At 41.6% G+C, this 18,577-nt stretch overlaps 1 protein-coding gene across 1 annotated transcript in view; it reads right to left on the reverse strand.

Annotated features, from left to right (window-relative positions):
- Nucleotides 1–15,158, reverse strand: part of ZNF638 (zinc finger protein 638) — a 41,071-nt gene extending 25,913 nt beyond the window's left edge. The window contains exons 1-7 of the mRNA XM_009320899.1: nucleotides 13,653–15,158; nucleotides 7,011–7,072; nucleotides 6,684–6,722; nucleotides 3,724–4,031; nucleotides 1,954–2,294; nucleotides 865–1,011; nucleotides 357–488 (exon numbers count right to left, since the gene is read on the reverse strand). Of these exons, the coding sequence (XP_009319174.1) occupies nucleotides 357–488; nucleotides 865–1,011; nucleotides 1,954–2,294; nucleotides 3,724–4,031; nucleotides 6,684–6,722; nucleotides 7,011–7,072; nucleotides 13,653–15,068 (2,445 nt within the window). The 5' untranslated portion in view covers nucleotides 15,069–15,158. The remainder of the gene's footprint in view (nucleotides 1–356; nucleotides 489–864; nucleotides 1,012–1,953; nucleotides 2,295–3,723; nucleotides 4,032–6,683; nucleotides 6,723–7,010; nucleotides 7,073–13,652) is intronic.
- Between the last annotated feature and the right edge of the window lie 3,419 nt (nucleotides 15,159–18,577).

The raw sequence follows: 18,577 nt of genomic DNA on the forward strand, positions 1-18,577 counted from the left end.
AGAAAGACAAACTTCTACTGCATCATTTATACTTTATTTATAAATGTATATATACACATAAAAAATAATAATAATTATTATTAATAGCAATTAAGTATATATATTAATATAGGTTGTATCTTTCACTGTTTGTTAAACTGATACTACTCACAAATATCAAATTTCACCAAGAAAAATGGAAAACTGGAATTAGGAACTGCATTTCCGTGTTTATGTTAGACTGTTTATGAAAAGGAAGTTAAAAATATATTAAAACTACTAAATCTATTTTTCTGGAGAACATCAAGTTTTGGATGTTCTCCAGAAATACCAAGCTACACACAAAGTATCACGCTGTTCACCGCCAGGCTGCTTACCTGGCCAGGAGATGCTTTTGGCTTTTCTGCTACGCTTATTTTCACCCGTTTCCCATTTACCAGCACTGGCACAGTTTCACTGTATTTCACAGCTGCTATCACGGCTTCTTTGTAGTTCATTTCCAAGAAGGCCTAAAATAAACGGCCCTTTCAGTCTTGATTTGTATTACAGACACAAGATACAAATCACCGCAATTTTTCCTTAGCAAATCTGCTCACGACAGAACTGTACGTACTCCTCTCTCTAAGTTCACGTGGAGTTGGATGATAAAGGCTGGATTTCAGTATTACACAAAAAGCATCCTACTTCCTCTAACATTTAAGACTCAGGTAGCAAGCAAGACTGAATTTATAAAGTTCAGATTCCCAGCTATTCCGAGATCTTTAATGACAAACTGTTCAGGAAGCCTTACCCTGTGTTCAGCTGAGGATCCAAATATTACCCTTTTTCACTGCTTGACTATTTCTTTTGCGTTCTGACACAAGAACTCTCTACAGGAAAACTCACCTCGTTTCTAGAGCGAAGTACAAGGAGATCACTAACTTTGCCAAAGGGCTGAACAATTTTTTTAATATCTTGGTCTGAAAAGCCATCATCTGGTAAATCAGATATTTGAAGGACTGTCCCACAACTCAGCAATTCCTCTCTCAACAGCTACAAATTGAAAACAAAACAAAATAAACATTTTTCCAAGTCCAGTAAAAGGAAGAAAAAAGAATCTGTAATAAAAATTACTTCCAAGTAGACAGACTGCTTAGTTCACGGTGGTATTTTGAGGTTTTTTGCTTTTTAACACAAAGACAGAGCCACAATTTTGTTGTTCTACCACTCTGCCTCAATCTTCAGTTATTAGAAGACATGGCACAGGATTACCAAGTAACACAACACCACCTTTTTGTTTTTATCAAGTACTATAGATCTAGATAATTCCAGTTGTCTGGTCTATATGGGTAAGGAGCTGCACAATTCCACTACTTTCCTTTCAATACTATTTATTAGCTTTCAACAGCACCAGGCAGTGTTCTCTTTGCTTATCGTTCAGAGGCTAGAAACTAGCAAGGACGATTGCATCTACCACAACTACCCGACAGTAACCTAACACAAATCTGGTTTATAGGCAGTGTTTCTATGAGATCCCAGTAGTCAGCACGATGGACTAAGACAACACTGGCTTAAGATCCTTCTTATAACAAGAGCGGTAAATTTCTCTGCCTCGTCTTTTCTGCTTGACAGGACAAAATGAACACTTTCTGCCTGATACCCATTACTTTCATTTCCACAGTAAGCTCCTCCGAACAGAGCTCATCACTCACACTTCATGCAAAACAATTGCCCGGTAGAACAAGGACCCAAATTTAACGGGCATTTCTTTCTGCTCTTGGGAAGCACGAGGGAGGTTTTGCTTCACCTCTGTTAAAAAAATCCTTGCTGTGTAAATTACCACGTTTACTTGCAGCCAGCAAATCTTTGCATGAAGATGGCAGTATCTATGGCACAGAATCAGCAAACAGAATGGTTCTTTCCACAAGTGATCCCCCTGAAATGAGACCCCAATCACATTCTTAAAATCACAGAGAAAAACATTAATAAACTCACCCTATTATAAGGAGTAGGACGAGGTCCACTGCTTCCTGCAGCTAAGCCTTCCTCATCCTCTTCCATTTCTTTGCCTTGGGGTAAATCATCAGTTTCAGGAGATGAAGAACTTGACCCAGGCAAAGAAGGCACATCTTTCTTCGAAGTCTTTGGAGAAACACTTGTTTTCAGTGGCTTCTTTGTATTTCCAGGCACCTTCCCTAAGGGTCCATGAGAGGGTGGTGATTTTCCCGATCCCAAAGATCCTTGCCCAGCTGCTTGAAGTGACTTATGTTTATTGAACTCTGCTACAAAGCCAGGTCCCAAACTTCTCATTACTGCCTCCAGAGCTGCCTTTCTGTCTGTGAGCGGAAGGGAAAAAAACTGGGGTTTGTTTGTTAGTTTTTAGAAGAAAGCTTACATATATTGCTGTTAGATTTTCTACAGTTTCAGTTTCACCACCCACTCCTGATTCAATCCTGAGACTCGCTGAAGTTAGAGAATCTTAAATCACACTCCAGCAGAGATGGCCTATAAATAATAATAAACCTCTGTACTGTTTTCACCGTGCCTTGTGTAACTTGACGGTTTTAGTTAGACTGACAATGTGACACTGACAATGATATCTACAAAAATCCTAATGGCTGGAGCAAAAGAATGATGGTTTAATCTTGTATGTCAGGGAATGTAAAAAAAGAAAGTAAGTTTTCAAGACTTTGATCTTCCTCTCTCATACTGATGCAGAGCAGTACTTACTATCTTGATGCCTTCTGCTAAATTCTGTATCCTTCTCTGTCTCGCTCTTTCTGCTACAGACTGATGTTTTGTTTTAGATTATTCTTTAACGATCTGATACAACATTAATTTCCCGTATGCTTTCTTTCTGTGGGAAATTTACATTTTGGTTATTAATTGCCTCTTCCCCTCATACTTCTACACTAAAATGGCTTGCGTTTTACCCTTAAGAAGATCTCTGAAACTGCCTGTCCCTTCACAACTTTTCACCTAGACTTCTTTTCCACAAGAGCTCAGTACCTCTTGATTTTCTGAAAGCATACAAACAACATAGCCACAGTATACAAAGAAAAAAAAACAACCTTTTAAAATTCCTCTATTTTTTTCTCTTCAGAATTTAAGAAACAAAAACTCCAAACAAACTGGTATTTCAGCCAGAGACTGAGCTCAAAATGAACTACATGGAACTGACCCGAGTTCACATAAAATTTCCTAGAACTGCAAACTGAACGGAGAGTCACAAAATGGTGCAACGCACTTCTGTTACAGAGGATGTTCCACTGAAAGCCTTTCACACACCACGCTCTTACCGCAACAAAATTGTTTCAGAACACACTGCTCTCCTTGTAAATTGCAGCTCCATTCAATGCAGTTTCTGAGCATCGCATTTTATTTCTCCTCATCTATACTGCCTTGGCAGAACTACCTTTTTTGATGCTGAAGGAAGAACCACCTTCAGTTGTTTTCAATTCTTGACTATCCTTACTGGTTTAAAAACTGAGGACACTTGGAACAGACACTTGTTCAGCAGTGGCTTGATACGATTAACCAATTCCTGACGCCAGGTAAGGAAGACTTCAGACCTTTTAGAATGCCCGTTTTCTTCTATGCATACTTCTCACAAAGCAACAGCAAAAGGAAAAGTTGTTTTTAAAAACAGAATTTTGCTATGAAAAATGCCTAGGTGACAAGTGGACAGATAAACCTCTTGAAATCAACTCAGTTTTCCTGAAATTAAAGGAAGCTTCAATTTGGCGGTGCGTATCCACCCTTTACCTTGAGATCGGGTTGACCTCCTTGATGACCAGTCATTACTGGAAGATCTCTGAGGTCGCGGGCTAGTTCTCAGAGGATTTCTCGATCGCTGCGGTGACCTTGACCTGTGTCTGGGGCTACGTCGTCGCATCTGCCGCGGGCTTCGACTTCTTGGCCTTGTTGGCCTGAAGCGGCCAGGGCTCCTGGATCTCGATCGTGATCGGCGAAGAACATAGCCAGAGCCTGCAACCCTCGAACGTCTAGGACTGGGACTGGCAGAGTTGGAACGACGCTTCGGGGTCTGGTTTTCTTTTCTGTCACCAGCATTTCTAGCAGAATAAAGGCATATAATGAGTTTTGACAAGGCAGAAAATAATCATCAACCTGAGTCTGCTGAAACAGACTTTCCGCAAAAAAAGAACCAAAACTGACAAAGTTTAGAATCTAATTTGTTAACAAACACACTTTACATACTGGTAACACGTCTGCTGTATGAATTTAGGATAGGGAGACAGAACTGAAAAGAAGCAAGCAGGAGAGAGCCACCTGCATGGAACAAGAGAAAGCTGCAAAGAAAGCTCTGAAGTTACAAGCTGCAGTGCTACGAAAAAATAATAGGAAGGGGAAAAGGATACATGAAAGAGTAATGAATTAAGTGCTTTCCTTGCTTCTTCCAAATTTAGTTTGGAAGTAAGCAACCTTGAGACATTACGTCCAAAAGATTGACTGAAACCAAAAGAGAGATTTGAGAAGACTACATAAATATACATCCCCTGCATACTTATGCTACCTAGACATGTCGAATTGATGAAGAACACGGAAAGAAGTAATGGCGAAGAGATCCAGGAGAGAAATAGTCCCTCTTACAGACACGGAAAGCAGTCAGGCATAGGAAAACCCTGACAGGACAGATCACAGGAGTAAAAGGGAAACCCTGGAAAATGCATAGGGTATATGCTGAAATATCCACAACATTTTTTACAAGCTTGGCAGGCCAGTGTGTTACAGCCAAGCACATGTCCAATTTGTCAGCCCATACGGAATTCTTTGATGCCAAAGATACACTGCACCAGCACTCAAAACAGCGTAGAGCAGACACAGCACCTTTGAGATCTGAAACTAGAAGAAGCCACTGATGTAGCACGTCCTTCGGCTTAACACAGAAAGCAGCACCTCACCAGTAATTATAGTAGCAAAACTAACAGAAACAGGGAAGTAACTGACATTGCATTTACATCCACTACGACTAGCCTTACTGGTAAGACTGTATGCTGGATAACTAACACACACAAGTCTCTTAACACAACATAGAAGTTCACATTTCAACTGAAAAGTGTCCAAGTTTTTTAAAGGTAATCTAGAGCATCGGTGCTTAATGAATCACCACGTCGAGCCCTGTTATTACTGTCTAAGACTCTGAATAGACAAAGTTCCTTTGAGATGAAATAGGTTAAGGAGAGAGGACTGACAACTGGCAGACAGGAGAAGGGGATGACAAGCAACTGAGGCAGCTGCTGCCCAACCTTTTTGGCTGGCAGCTAGATGAGGAAAGCTGAAGCACTCTCAGGTCTCCTAAGTGTTCCTCCAACCCACCCCATGTAGCAACATCTCACAGCGTTACTTAATTAGCAAGTTTCAAACACCATTAAAAATCCATATAAATCCCATTATTCCCCTGCCCAATAAAAACGTTTGAATGTATTAACAAACCAGTGCAATTTAGAAAAAGCAAACACCGCGAAGTGGTTTACCAGAGTGGTAACAGTGCACAGCAAGCTCATCGACCTTGCCCCGAGACTGCACCCAGCAGCTCTGGACATCTGTGATCACCAAGAGGGTACAGCTGTATTCTAACTCGCCCAGCTGGAGACATGCTGTCATCAGGAAGGATTTAAGAAAGCACCACCCTAAAAGACAACTCTTGCCCCACCTGCAAGCACAGAAGATCCCTCACTCAAAAAGTGCTATTAAACACTTCTCCAGTTCATGAAGTTCCTCCAACTAAGAGCAGTTTCCTTTGCCTGGGTTGTATGTAACATCAGCAGCACTCGACAGCAGGTTCAGGTTTTAAAATGTAATTATTCTCTCCATGAAAGTTTCAAAAGTTTATCTCTCTCTCTAAAGTTTTATTTCTCCTTCTTTATTAAGATGGAGAGACCTCAGATGCACTTTGCAAATTAACCTGACCTACATATCCAGCTTTTTAACTTTTTTTTTTAAACCAAATAGTTAGCTTCTCAGGAAGTATGTCAAACTAATTAACAGAAAGTCACAGGAAAATCTAGCAGAAATTAAAGTCCTATCATTGCTATTTGTATGCAAGTTGAAATATGTACAAATGTTGAACCAGTAAAATAATCCAATCCTGCTGAGATTCAAGTAGAATTAATCCACAGGGTGTGTTTTTTAAAAAAATTAATACTAAACAGCATAATTTTTAAGGACAGAAGAGATGAGTTCATGAATTCCAGTGTTTTTTCAAGTTGTGATCACATAGCTCCCCAAGGGATCTACAGACTGAAATAAGCGCTAACGCTAGCACGCCTATTGTCAAACAGGTTTCAAGCTGCAAACAGAGAGTGGCTTAACTGGAAGAAAGATTAAGTCTGAAAGTCAGAAATCACTGGCGCAGTTTAATCAGCGATCTAACACTGGTCAGTCTCGCTCGGTTACCGTTACGTCACATCCAGTAACTTGCGACTAACCGAAGCACGGTTAGAAGGAAGGTTCAAGGGGAGACTGCTGACAATACCAGCATTCAGACCTTTCTACAGACTTCACTCTCATCCTTGTGAAAGAATTTTAGATACTATGCCACTCATGTTATTAAACAAACTTAGGACAAGACCCACAAAAACACCCCACACAATTTTACAATGACAATTTGACACCACTAGTACAGCCAAAACAGGAATTAATTGCATTAATTACGTTTATAATAGCAACAAATTAAAAACAACCTGTAATCAGAAAGCAGTTACCTCTTTGAAGAATGAGACTCAGGGTTCCAATCGGGGTATCTGTTAAATGTTAAAAATACAACTGTCAGTGAAAAAGCTAAATTTGCCATCTGAACACAGTTTTTGCTTACATGCAGTAGCTTTTACAGATAACTGTTCCCGTTCAGGACTCCAGAAGCACCAAGCGTCAGTTCACCTTTTACCCTAATGGTCTAAAGCCAATTTAGAATAGCGCTCAGATACCGACAATCCTCACTAAGGAAATCTGACAAGTACATTTTCACAGACTACGTGCATGCACAGAAAACACATTTTACACTAAGTGAACTTTTTAAACAGATTCCTTACTGTTGACGTAACTGGCGGCAGCTTTCAATGTGAGAAGGAGTGTTCTGATGCAGAATCCAGTCCTAATTGGAGAAAAGACATCCAGACATTCAATTAGTGTGTAAAATGTTAGCATTTGACCACAATTTCTAGCTACATGTTGTCATATTTTACCTTCCATCAAATTTTACCTAACAAATGATCTTACGTCAAGGTCAAATTTCTCACTTCAGATTATTACTCTTTATGCAAAAGATGAAAACACTTAATGATTATCGAAGGCTCTTAAAGAACACAAAGGAATCTAAGTGGAAGTTGAACAAAATGCATCGTATTAAATGAATCTGTTACTTCCAGCAACACGCTGGGTTGTGGACGCCACACTTGTAATGCAAAAGGTTGATCCAATAGCTGGCTGTATTAAAAGAAAGAAAACTATTAGCAGTCTTCACAGCTTGTCAGAGTGATGAACACATACACAGCAAATTAAGCTGAATAGATCGGAGAACCTGACACAACATGGTATCTTTACGTCAAATATCATTTCTACAGAGGCACCACTTTTCACGCCTTAAACTCAAGAACATTCACTCCTAATAATGCTACAACTAAAGGTCAGTCAGAAAGTCCGATGAAACTTCACACACACTGATTTTTTTTTTAATATTAAAAAAAACCTTAACAAAAGTTTTACTTGGCAGTAACTGATGGGTTAAGCATGAAACAAATCCAGAAGTACAATGCAAGCCCTCAATCTTGAAAAATACTTAAGCACAGGTTTAACTGTAAACACAAAATCAGTCCCCAGCATGGGAAACTATGCCTGAAGACTTTATTCTAGTGTTGTTATGATGAAAGTAAACTGGATCTGCTAGTGCAAGCAACTGCTGTAATCAGTTTGCTATTGAGAAGAGATATTGTGTGGTCTGAAGCTTTAAAGTACTATATGTCACCAACGATAATTATTAAGCGTCCTTAAAAAAACAACTTCTAGCTGCTTTAATATTTTAAAATAGGTAATAACGGCTGAATAATGCAACTGACAGCCAAGGCTTCAGAAAATAATTTGCAGTTATGAAATTACGTATCGCTTTTTCTAAGCACATGCTGGTTTATAACACAAAAGATTTTAAAGCGCGTAGTGGCAGTCTCAAACTCTCTTGTTTGTTGACAGAAATGCTGAACATACTGGTTAAAAGAAAAGCTGATGATGGTTTACTCAAAGCCTATGAGATTGGAAAAATTAATGTGACCAGGGCACAGTTAGTTTTGTGCATTTGGGCAGCACAGAGAATGTGGTGAAAACAGCTGTTCCTTGCACTTACACTATCAGCCTATCAACACCAAAATGTGCTACAACACAGCTACCCAAACTGTTTATACTCCACGTATAAAAACCATGGGTTTTAAGGAAATTAAAATACATTTTAAGCACAAGACTTACTATAATTTCCTGAAGAAACAGATACGCTGGTTAACCAAGCTCAGAAAGGCACTGAAAGATTTTACTAGTTGTGTTCATAAAAACATTCTAACTACTCAAAAAATCAGGAAAATATTACTTAGAAGACTCTTTGCATTAGTCTCACTAGCTGAGCCAAAGCATATTAAGAGGTGAAGAGCAGACTGATAAAACAACTTGCAGCTGTAGAACTGCATGCACGTTGAACACACAGCATGCACACAAGCAAAGGGCACGCGATTGCCCGTTACACACTTTTCCTTGATACCATGCCATTACTAAGCAATCCCATTCTCAAGAATGCTGTTTTTCTAGAGTCTTCAAGTTAGACAGGAAAAAAGAAAAACTATTACTCAAGGGCTAAAACAAATTAGCTTGTGGAAATGAAGGGAAATTGGGCTTCAAGCATCCCACTTCTGTGGTCCCAAACAAAGAAAGTGCACACAGTGTCCGCGAGGGCCGAGGGAGGCCATTTTGCTTCCAAGTGTCTTTAGCCACCGGTCCAACGAGCATTAACGAGACTGGCAGGCCTACAAAGAGATATTCTCCTCCCTAACAAACACAACATTCTTCTCTTCAAGTCTTCATTACGCCAATGCGCTCTTGCATTTCACAGAATTACAGGAGTCTCGATTTATGCATATTCCTCCTCTTTGATTAACTCCTTGCCCTTCTCAGTCTTCAGAAATATTCCACTCCCTCTGGCAAGTCTGTCCCCAAAGACAGATCCTTCGCCCCAAAGGACAGGATCCCTTCCCAGCACAAGCACTGCATCACGTCCTGGAACGGGTAAGAACGTGCAGCCAGTTTCTCACAGCAGCAGCACAACCCGACATCCCCCAGGGACGAGCGCCTTCGTTATCTAATTCTGTGCGACCGGCAAATCTGTCACGTGTGGATCACCACCAGAAAGGTCCTGAAGAAGCAGCTGACAGAGCGTAGCGTCTCCAAACTCGCCTCTTCTGCCCACAGTAAGATAACAGGAATACACAGGGATAGCACCTGCACTTGCTTGTGCTGGTTTCACAGCAAGGCATTACGTAGAAAGACCAGGAGTAAAATGGAGTAGACCCCGTTTTGACCCCTTACTTCAGCAAAGGAATCATAAGTGCCATCCTCGGTGGAAAACAGTGAGTCCCCATGACTTCACGCAATTTAAAGCCCAAGACGACATCACCCTCACTTTAAATCTATTTAAGCTAGAAAACAAAAATTGTAATACACGGTAAATATGATCCCTCGTGCTGGCAACACTGCAAATCTACTTTATTCCAAAAGTGACATGTTTGAAGACAAAGAAATCACACTTCATTACTCCAATATATCCACAATTTTGAGTTGAAAATGAAGCTGCTCTGTGAAATATTTATAAAATGTTCCAGTATGTTGGGGGTTTTGTAAATACATTTGAAAGAAGGTAACACTCAGGTGAGGTTCCATCTAAGGGCAGAATTGGGCACTCCTCCCTGAAAAAACGTTGCAGGACACAAATGCACAAATTTTTGAGAACACCTTCCAGATCAGCAAGTCACCTTAGCATCAATTAATTTTCCAATTTTTTTTAAAGCTTAAAAAGCCCACCTTTCTTAAATACCTTTTCTTCTAAGACAGTACTGTGTACAGCCAACTCTGACAAAGCTACAGAAACCTTCCTAACACAAGATAAAAATTAAGGACAAATCTTGCACATTTCTGATGCTGCCCCAACAACAACTAGCTTTCAAGTCCACGGTAATCACCATTTACCACAAACCCACAATATTTTAGACAGCTAAGTAGCCTGTGAGAGAGCTGATACCTGACTGAAGGACCACAGATAGCCAAGTCCGAAGTTGCTCCGCGGATTCGAAAAGCGGCACTTCTCCCACTTCACCTCTGAACAAATACCTCACCAAGACCCAGATGAGGCAGCTGGAGGCATCGTCAAATAATCGAGGCTCCCACCACCTATTGCCAAAGGTCCAGTGAACAGTTTTGATAGGAAAAGAAATGCTGAACAGTCTTTCCAAAGTCTATTGCATGAAACAGCTGAAGTATTCTTCACATTCAGCCCTGGACTGTAGGCAGCTCGTCATGTAGCTGCTGACCTGCCATGTATCATTGCACGCAAGGATTATCCGTATGCCTTACAAAAAAATTTCAAAGCTTAAAAAAAAAAAATGTATGTTTCACGGACAGATCTACAATAGCTATGCCATGCAGATGGAAGATACTGTAACTTCCGAACAGTGTATTAGCAAAAAAAAAACACCTTCAAATATAGCTAAAGAGTTCTGTAGAAGAGGCATTCAGGAGTCTCTTCAGGTTACAAAAGAACCAGAAAATACATTTACTTGCTTAGCTGTATGACACTCAGAACGCTGTATTTTGGTGTACTGCAGACATCTCAAGGCCATTTTCAGCTTTGATTTCATCAGACCTCATTAATTAAGCAAGTTAGATACTAAAGAAGAAAGACCTACGGGGAGAAGTGATCGGATGCTTTGGGGAACAGCAGAAGCATTTTTCACTCCAAGCCAAAACTCAGCCAGTGTTTCACTGCTTTTATGGGAGAGTCGAGTCAAAAGAACAAGGGGGATACAGTTCAGGTGATGCAAATAGGAAGTTTTAGCCACTAACAGTCACTGTAGCTTCAGAGGCAGACCGACTCTCCAGGAGCAGGAGTTGGGCCTCACATCCAGCCGTAATCCTGTCATTTTAATAAACTAATGCCAGTCAACACACGTGAATTCTCTTCCGAGAGGCAATGCAGCTTCTGCTTCAACCTTGGCAAGAAAATGAATCCTAGATGGGTTTGTACTTCAGTACAAGACTGGATTAACAGAACCTACGAAAAAAGACAGCTCATCACCATGAACAATCTGAACTTGAAATCCATCATTTTAACTTCATAGAAACATTGGTTTTCAGATACCCAGTATCTTCAAGTACTGGATGAAGAGGTGGTTTTCCTCATTCGGTATCTTTCATCATCTTCATCCATTCTCGTTTCCCGTGCTCCGCTTTGCTTGCCTACTTTCTTTCCAATTTGCCGTGTACAAAGACAGCTGTTTATAACACAGCATTCTTAAACTGCTTGTTACAACTTGGTACTATGCACCAGAAATCATCACGTCTAATCATCTTGACCTAAAAACAGCTCTGAAGATCCAGGTCATCTACAGGTGTGCTGGGGAGACCAAAGGTCCATCTAGCTTACCTAGCACCTCTTCTCCCACGGCATGCAACAGGGGATGGCTAGGGAGGTGCGTAACAGAACAGAGCCGCTTCCCCAGGATACACCTCCAGCCCCCTGCTCACCACGGACTTCTTGAGCCATCAGAGGGTCTTTGCACAGCCTCCGAAGGATTTTCTTCCATGAACTTGTTCGGTTATTTTTCAACTAAGATTTCACAACCTTGTGGCAGACAGTATCTAGGCTCTGGGTGTGAAACAACCATTTCCTAGTGCAAGTCATACCACACGTGACTACCCATTTCTACCACATCGTTTCCCCACCACTTCTCTTCCCGTTTGAAGGTGCTGCTTCATACGCTTCCCCTACAACACTTAGCACAACTTCAGAGACAAAAAACCTGAATGTCTAGGTCATCTTTAACCATGCAGCTGAGACGAAGATGACAACTTTATTTGTAAAACCAAACTGTAAAACTGAAAGTAAGAGGAATTCTTCATTCTTTAGAATTCACAAATACACAAGACTGACATTTCTTAACACAGTTTTATTTTTTGCAGTTAAAAAAAAAACCAAACCCTAACTCTTTCGGTTATTTTGCAACACCGTGGTCTAAACATGGCTTGCCCCATGAGGTCCCAAAACAGTCTGAACTGCCTATGCAGCAGCAGGTGTACATAAAGAAAAAAAAATACTACTCAGAATAAGTTAATATATGCCAGAGCTAGAAGCAGCCGTGACAGGGAGAAAAGGTTGCGTAGTTGCAGTCGGATCAGAATGTCTGGAAAACACATGGTACACTGTAGTGCCATTAGGGCAAGAAGTTATAACCTTTAATCTCCCCGGGAAACTTCATAGCTAATTTGTCGAGAAGTACTTTTAGTAAAAACATTTGCTTCGTGTTAGAAAGCACCAGTAAGCAAGCGACTGAGCAATTCACATTTAAACAGATTACACTTTTCCAGCGTGCTTCGTCCATTTATTAACACAAACCCAAACTTGTTGCCCTGTTCAATTTTACACGCTTTTGTTTTAAATCGAACTTCCCTTTAAGTTGTCAAGCCTGCCCCAAGAGCTGCACTTCTCCCTGGCCTTCAGTGCTTACCGTGTAAAAGTACTTGAAAATTTATTTTTCTTCTGAAGCCCCTAATGCAGCTGTCACCGTCTTAACTATTCATTTGCTTTTTTAATACACAGCACAAATAGGGCCTAGCAATCTTGCATGATTTTGCCAAATTGCAAAAAAGCACTCCCCCACACAGGCTTTCTACACGTTTGTTGAAGACTATTTAAAATTTAAACACATGAAACTAATAACGGATTATTCAATTTTTTAAAATTACGTTCTCCTGTATTTTTGACATATCGAGCCTAGGTCTTTCAAGAAAAATCCACAGCTTTCAGAATGCTTTTCTCTCTCCCAGTATTCACCAGTTCCTTCCTTTTCTTCCTTCAAGAGCTGACACTGTTACTTGCTTCACAGCTGAAAGCTCAGTCAGATGAATGAAAGCATTTTGTGCGTCCCTCAGAGCTAGTCTTCAGTCTCTGGAATAGTCAATGTCCCACAGACCACATTTGGAAGATTAAATTTTTGCAGATAAATAGGCTGCTTTGTTTTAATGCAGACTTTCCAGGAGGGGGGGGCCTGAATACATGAACATCTCATCTACCCTACCGAGATTCAGCATACAATTTCTGCACGCATTTTAGTCACCCAGATGACATTAGTATTTTACTCCACTGACAAAGGCTTTGTTTTGTCATTTGAAACCCACTGCAGAAGACATAAAAAAAAATCAATGTGTATGGCAACTTTGAAATGCAATTTGGAACAGAACACACTGTGCAGCAGTTACAATAATGTACCAGCACTGTTTCTAGCATTTTGAAATTTGCATGTAAGCACTCAAACTGGCGAACAGCGTCACAATTCATTTAACGCACAGTAAAAAATTAGTTCATAAAACAGTGCAGCAGGTAAGATGCCGAGTACAAGTTTATGCAATAATCTCTGAAAAACACTCACCTTCATATGAGTGCATTCAATGTTACACAGAGAACACATATGTGGAAATATTCTCGGAGAAGTAGCATAGTAGTCATTCATCATTGACGGAGTGGGCAGTCTTTTTATCTTCTGGGCGTCAGACTGCAGAAACACTGGAAGCCACGACGCTTTCACAATACCAAAAGGAGATTTAATTGGCCCCTCAGCCTGTGTCTGGAAGGGCTTCTGTCCTGCTCCTGAGCCGCTCTGGGCATTAGACTGGCTTTTTCCAGATTCATGCGGAATTCTTTCATGCTGGCTTACAGCTGCAAGAAGTTCAGCTGAAAAGGGTGGCTGGGTCATCGGCGGCATTACGTGCTGGGTCATCGACTGCTGGACAAGAGGCGGCATGACAGGTGGCATCATGGGCTGTGCCAAGGGCGGCATCATAGGTGGCATCATAGGTGGCATGACAGGCGGTATGGCAGGCTGGGATACAGATTTCACCACGGGGAGTCCAGCGGGTGTTGCACACAAACTGGACACCTTTCCCGGAGTCTCCGCTGGAAAAAATGATCGGTTATTTGAGGAATCATTCTGGAACCCCGTTGGTTTTATTAAATCTTCAACTGGAAACACTGGATTACACGTCACGCTAGATGGTGGGACTCCCATTGACATATTCTGCTCTCGTTGGAAGTCTTCCCTGTTCTCTCCGCTCGAAGCTTCAGGATTATAGACACGTGCTTCGAGAGGATCTTCAGTCAGCACTTCAGGATTATAAGCACGCACTTCAAGAGGATCTTCAGTGTAACCGTATTTGCTTGCATGCCCATAATCAATCACTTTACTCTTGACTGCTGTACCGCTCGTACCACCAATCGTTTCTTCTGCTCGGCTCTGAGAATGTAAACCAGATAAAGAATGACCCATCTTGCGAATCCGTATTTCTCTTAAGATTAGTGGCATATTTTCAGGCGTTAACTGATCATCTGGATAGCGACTGAGTTCCTCCAGATCTTCATTAGACAGCCCGAAACTCGCCAAAATACTGGAAGCGCTTTCTGGTGTGTAGCGGTTCTGGGCATTTGAATTCTGCTCTGTGATCCGCGCTGAGGCCGGTGGCTTTTGCCCAGTTGTCCCAGCTGAGCACGGGCTACTATCCCAGCAACTTGTGCGAGGCTCTCCCTTCTGCTCCTGGTGTAGGTTCGTCTTCTCCTTCACCCGCCTCGGATCAGTCCTGTGCAGAGTTACCCGAACGTTTATCCTCTGTGAACCCGTCCACTGAAACGTTTCCTGTCCCGAAAATCTCTGTGCCGTTCCTTGCGGTGTTCCAGGTGCAGGCTTTCTCTGAAGACCTGCTGCACCTCCTCCCCTAAAGGATCCTGGAGGCTTTGTGCCAGACGGATTAGGTCCTCTCGGCCTCTGAGGTAAAGTTCCTCTAGGGCTAAACATTGCGCTTTTCAGAAATGCCTGATTTAACCAAGCATAAGGAGGTGCAGAACTGTTGGTAGCAACTGAGGTCAATTGCTGAAGAGCCAACTGTGTCTTAATTTGTGCAAGCTGTAAATGAGGAGGGCCCAACAGAAGTGGGCTTGCAATGCCAAGGTTCAAGGAATTCACAAGTGGTGCGAAACTTTCCAAGAATAACACAAAGCTGAAAGTTAAAAGACAAGTATTAGATTATTTTATCTTTTCACCTACTTTACGCAGTGGATTCTATAACCCGTGAGAAAAACAACTGAAGTCACAAAACAGTATTTTAATGACAGTTTAAATGGTACTTTAGAATGCGAAGTTCTGTGGAACAAAACCATTTTCTTTCACTGGATAAAATCTTAATATGCAGCGAATAGGTAACAGATGATTAAGTAAACGAGCTTCGCCCAGCAAGTTCAACGTCACAGGTAACATACCTAGTGATAACACACTTTCAACAGCATTTTCTAGAACTTCACATTTCAGTTCTTAATGACAACATAGTTTGGATTTATTTACAGTTAGAGCTATTTTATGAACAGTAAGCCAAAGTATTAAAACCCTCTCCAAATGTTTATGAGGTAAGTGGAACCATTTTGTAGAGAATTCAAAACAGTCACAACTTGGATGTCAAGTCATCGTGGAATCGATCTGAAGACAGCAAACAGTTTTCAGGAGGGACGCTCCCATGACCACTCTCATGGGTAAACTGCTATACCCTGAAAGTATTCAAAGGGTGTGACAATATTTGAATTCTGTGGCTAGAAAATATCCATTTCCCAGATGTTAAAGGCAAGATCTTAAATTGAAACAACTGTAAACAGGCAGGTGTAAAATCGTACAAAAACTGAAACCATCTACATACAAGCATAAAAAAAAGAACAACGGCAATGGAAGCTGCCATCTTTTACTTCAGCCGAAACCACTGAGAGCCGAAGGCAGCAAAAGAATGTACAAACACAGGGAGAATGAGACAAAGCGATGCTCACACTAACAACAAATGAAATACCAGAGAGTTTTGGAAATGCATTCTTGTAGCATACTCAAAGCAAGGTGCCTCACCTGCCCAGCTCTGCCTGCACTTTTAACACTCCAAAACTGCACGCTCAGCACAGTCAGAGGATCCCAAGAAGTCCTCACTCCACCCCTTGTCAGTCTGCCACCTCCCGAAACTGGGAAACCTGCTGTTTTCATTCTTCTTGCAGCAATACATTGGGTTTGAATGAGTTTTACTAGCAGATTTTCACTAAGGATAACTACAACAGGGCTTGCAGACATTCCTAGTTGTTTCTGAACTTGCGTGCTGTATTTCTGCGGTGTTGAGGTTCTTGTCTCACCAACACTGACTCCATCACAGGTTTTGTTTTCAAACCTCACTTGAGTTGCCTCTAAACAAAAGTTTTTTAAGCAAATGGAGGTGCCTCATGTTTGTCATCTGTAAGGACTGGAGTTCTGAAGTTTGAGAACCACAACTCAAAAAATACAAATTACATATGCAGCTATAGCTTGAGAGGGGTGAACCACGTACAAGCTGCAGGAGGCTCAGATTTTATGGCTGAATTCCTGTAACTCATTACTCTCTGTATGTCAAGCATTCTTTTTAGGTTCTATTTTTAATTTCAACCAAGTACAAACTGAAGTCAGGCCAAGGAGAAACAGTAGCTGCAGAAACATTACCCGTATCTCTTCTCCATTACAGAAACATAGGAAGCCATCATAAAGGAAAGATTCCCACCAAACAATCCCAGAACTCTGGCCTCTAATACAGGACTCCTTACCCAATATCCCTCCTCCCTCAACAAATTAAATCATATTAAATGGTAACTGCGTGTTAGGCCAAGTTCGTTCAAGACCATTTCAAAACAGATTATTAAGCAAACATCCACAACGTAATCTCTTGCCTTTCAGTTTTGCTCTTCCTTGGATCTCTCATCACTGGAGGGCAAAAAAACCCCTCAGCACATCAATTTGGAAAGTAGTCGGAGAGCAAACAATATCAAAGCCACCCGTAACAAGTAAGAATATATTAGTAGAGCACATTTTAAAAAGAAACATGCCGGTTTGCAAACTGAACCTTAATTCAGTGGATTAGGAAACTCCCGGGGGATCTGTTCAGGAGCAAACCAGAACTTCAACGGGAAGCATTTTTACCACTCAATTAGAGACTTCCAGGCAGCATAGCCCACTCAGTCACCAGCGTGCTGCCATCAGGTACGCTCCCACACCAGCATCTTGAACCACTGCCACAAGTCACACGCCCCTACAAACCTCTTGTCAGAGTTCGCCCACCGTCAGCCTACCAGGAGATGGCGATCCGAGAATCAGCAGGCAGAAAAAGCCAACCAGCATATTGCATGGCCAGCCCAGTATCAGAATGCCACGATGAGATGTCTTCTGTTTTACGAGAATTTTTAAAGCTATCACTCCAGCCAACTCCTAAGGTACACGGTCACGTTCAACAGGGAATATGGGTATATACTCACTTCACCCCAGAGTGTGCAACTGGAGTAATCCATTTAAAAGCAAAACATTAAATTTCTTTTGCTTTTCAGTGAATATTCTAAACTAAAATTGAGGATAACTTTTTCGCACTTTGTTTTAGCAACGGTACTCCAAAATGAGGAAAAAACATCTTCCATTTTGGATACTAAAAACATAAAAATAGCCTTACTGAAGTAGAACAGAGGTCCAATATCCTGTGTTCAACAGTAACCAATACCTGATGCTACAGACCATGCTCTAAGTTAATGTACTTTCTCCTAAGTCCTGAAACTTTCGTCAGTTAACAGTCTAAAGGTTCTAATGTCATTTTACCCGAGATGTTAATTAAGCAAAATAGTCAAACAGAGACTTTTCTCAGAATCAACGACCAAAATGCTGCAAATCTGTTCAGGACATGGTATAACGGGACTGCTAACTTACTGTGCTGGTTTTGGCTGGGATAGAGTTAATTTTCTCCACCGTAGCTGGTACGGGGCTGTGTTTTGGATTTGTGCTGGAAACAGTGTTGATAACCCAGGGGTGTTTCCGTTATTGCTGAGCAGTGCTGACACAGAGTCAAGGCCTTTTCTGCCTCTCACCCCACCCCACCCGCGAGCAGGCTGGGGGGGCACAAGAAACTGGGAGGGGACACAGCCGGGACAGCTGACCCCGACTGACCCGAGGGATATCCCACACCACATGGCGTCATGCTCAGCATAGAAAGCTGGGGAAGAAGAAGGAAGGGGGGGACATTCGGAGCGATGGCGTTTGTCTTCCCAAGTCACCGTTGGGCGTGATGGAGCCCTGCTTTCCTGGAGATGGCTGAACACCCGCCTGCCCAGGGGAAGGAGTGAATGAATTCCTTGTTTTGCTTTGCTTGCGCACGTGGCTTTTGCTTTCCCTATTGAACTGTTTTTATCTCAACCCACGAGTTTTCTCACTTTTACTCTTCCGATTCTCTCCCCCATCCCAACGGGGGGGGAGCGAGCGAGCAAGCGGCTGCG

Source organism: Pygoscelis adeliae, unplaced genomic scaffold (assembly GCF_000699105.1).
Source record: "Pygoscelis adeliae isolate BGI_AS28 unplaced genomic scaffold, ASM69910v1 Scaffold273, whole genome shotgun sequence".
Classification (NCBI taxonomy): Eukaryota; Metazoa; Chordata; class Aves; order Sphenisciformes; family Spheniscidae; genus Pygoscelis; species Pygoscelis adeliae.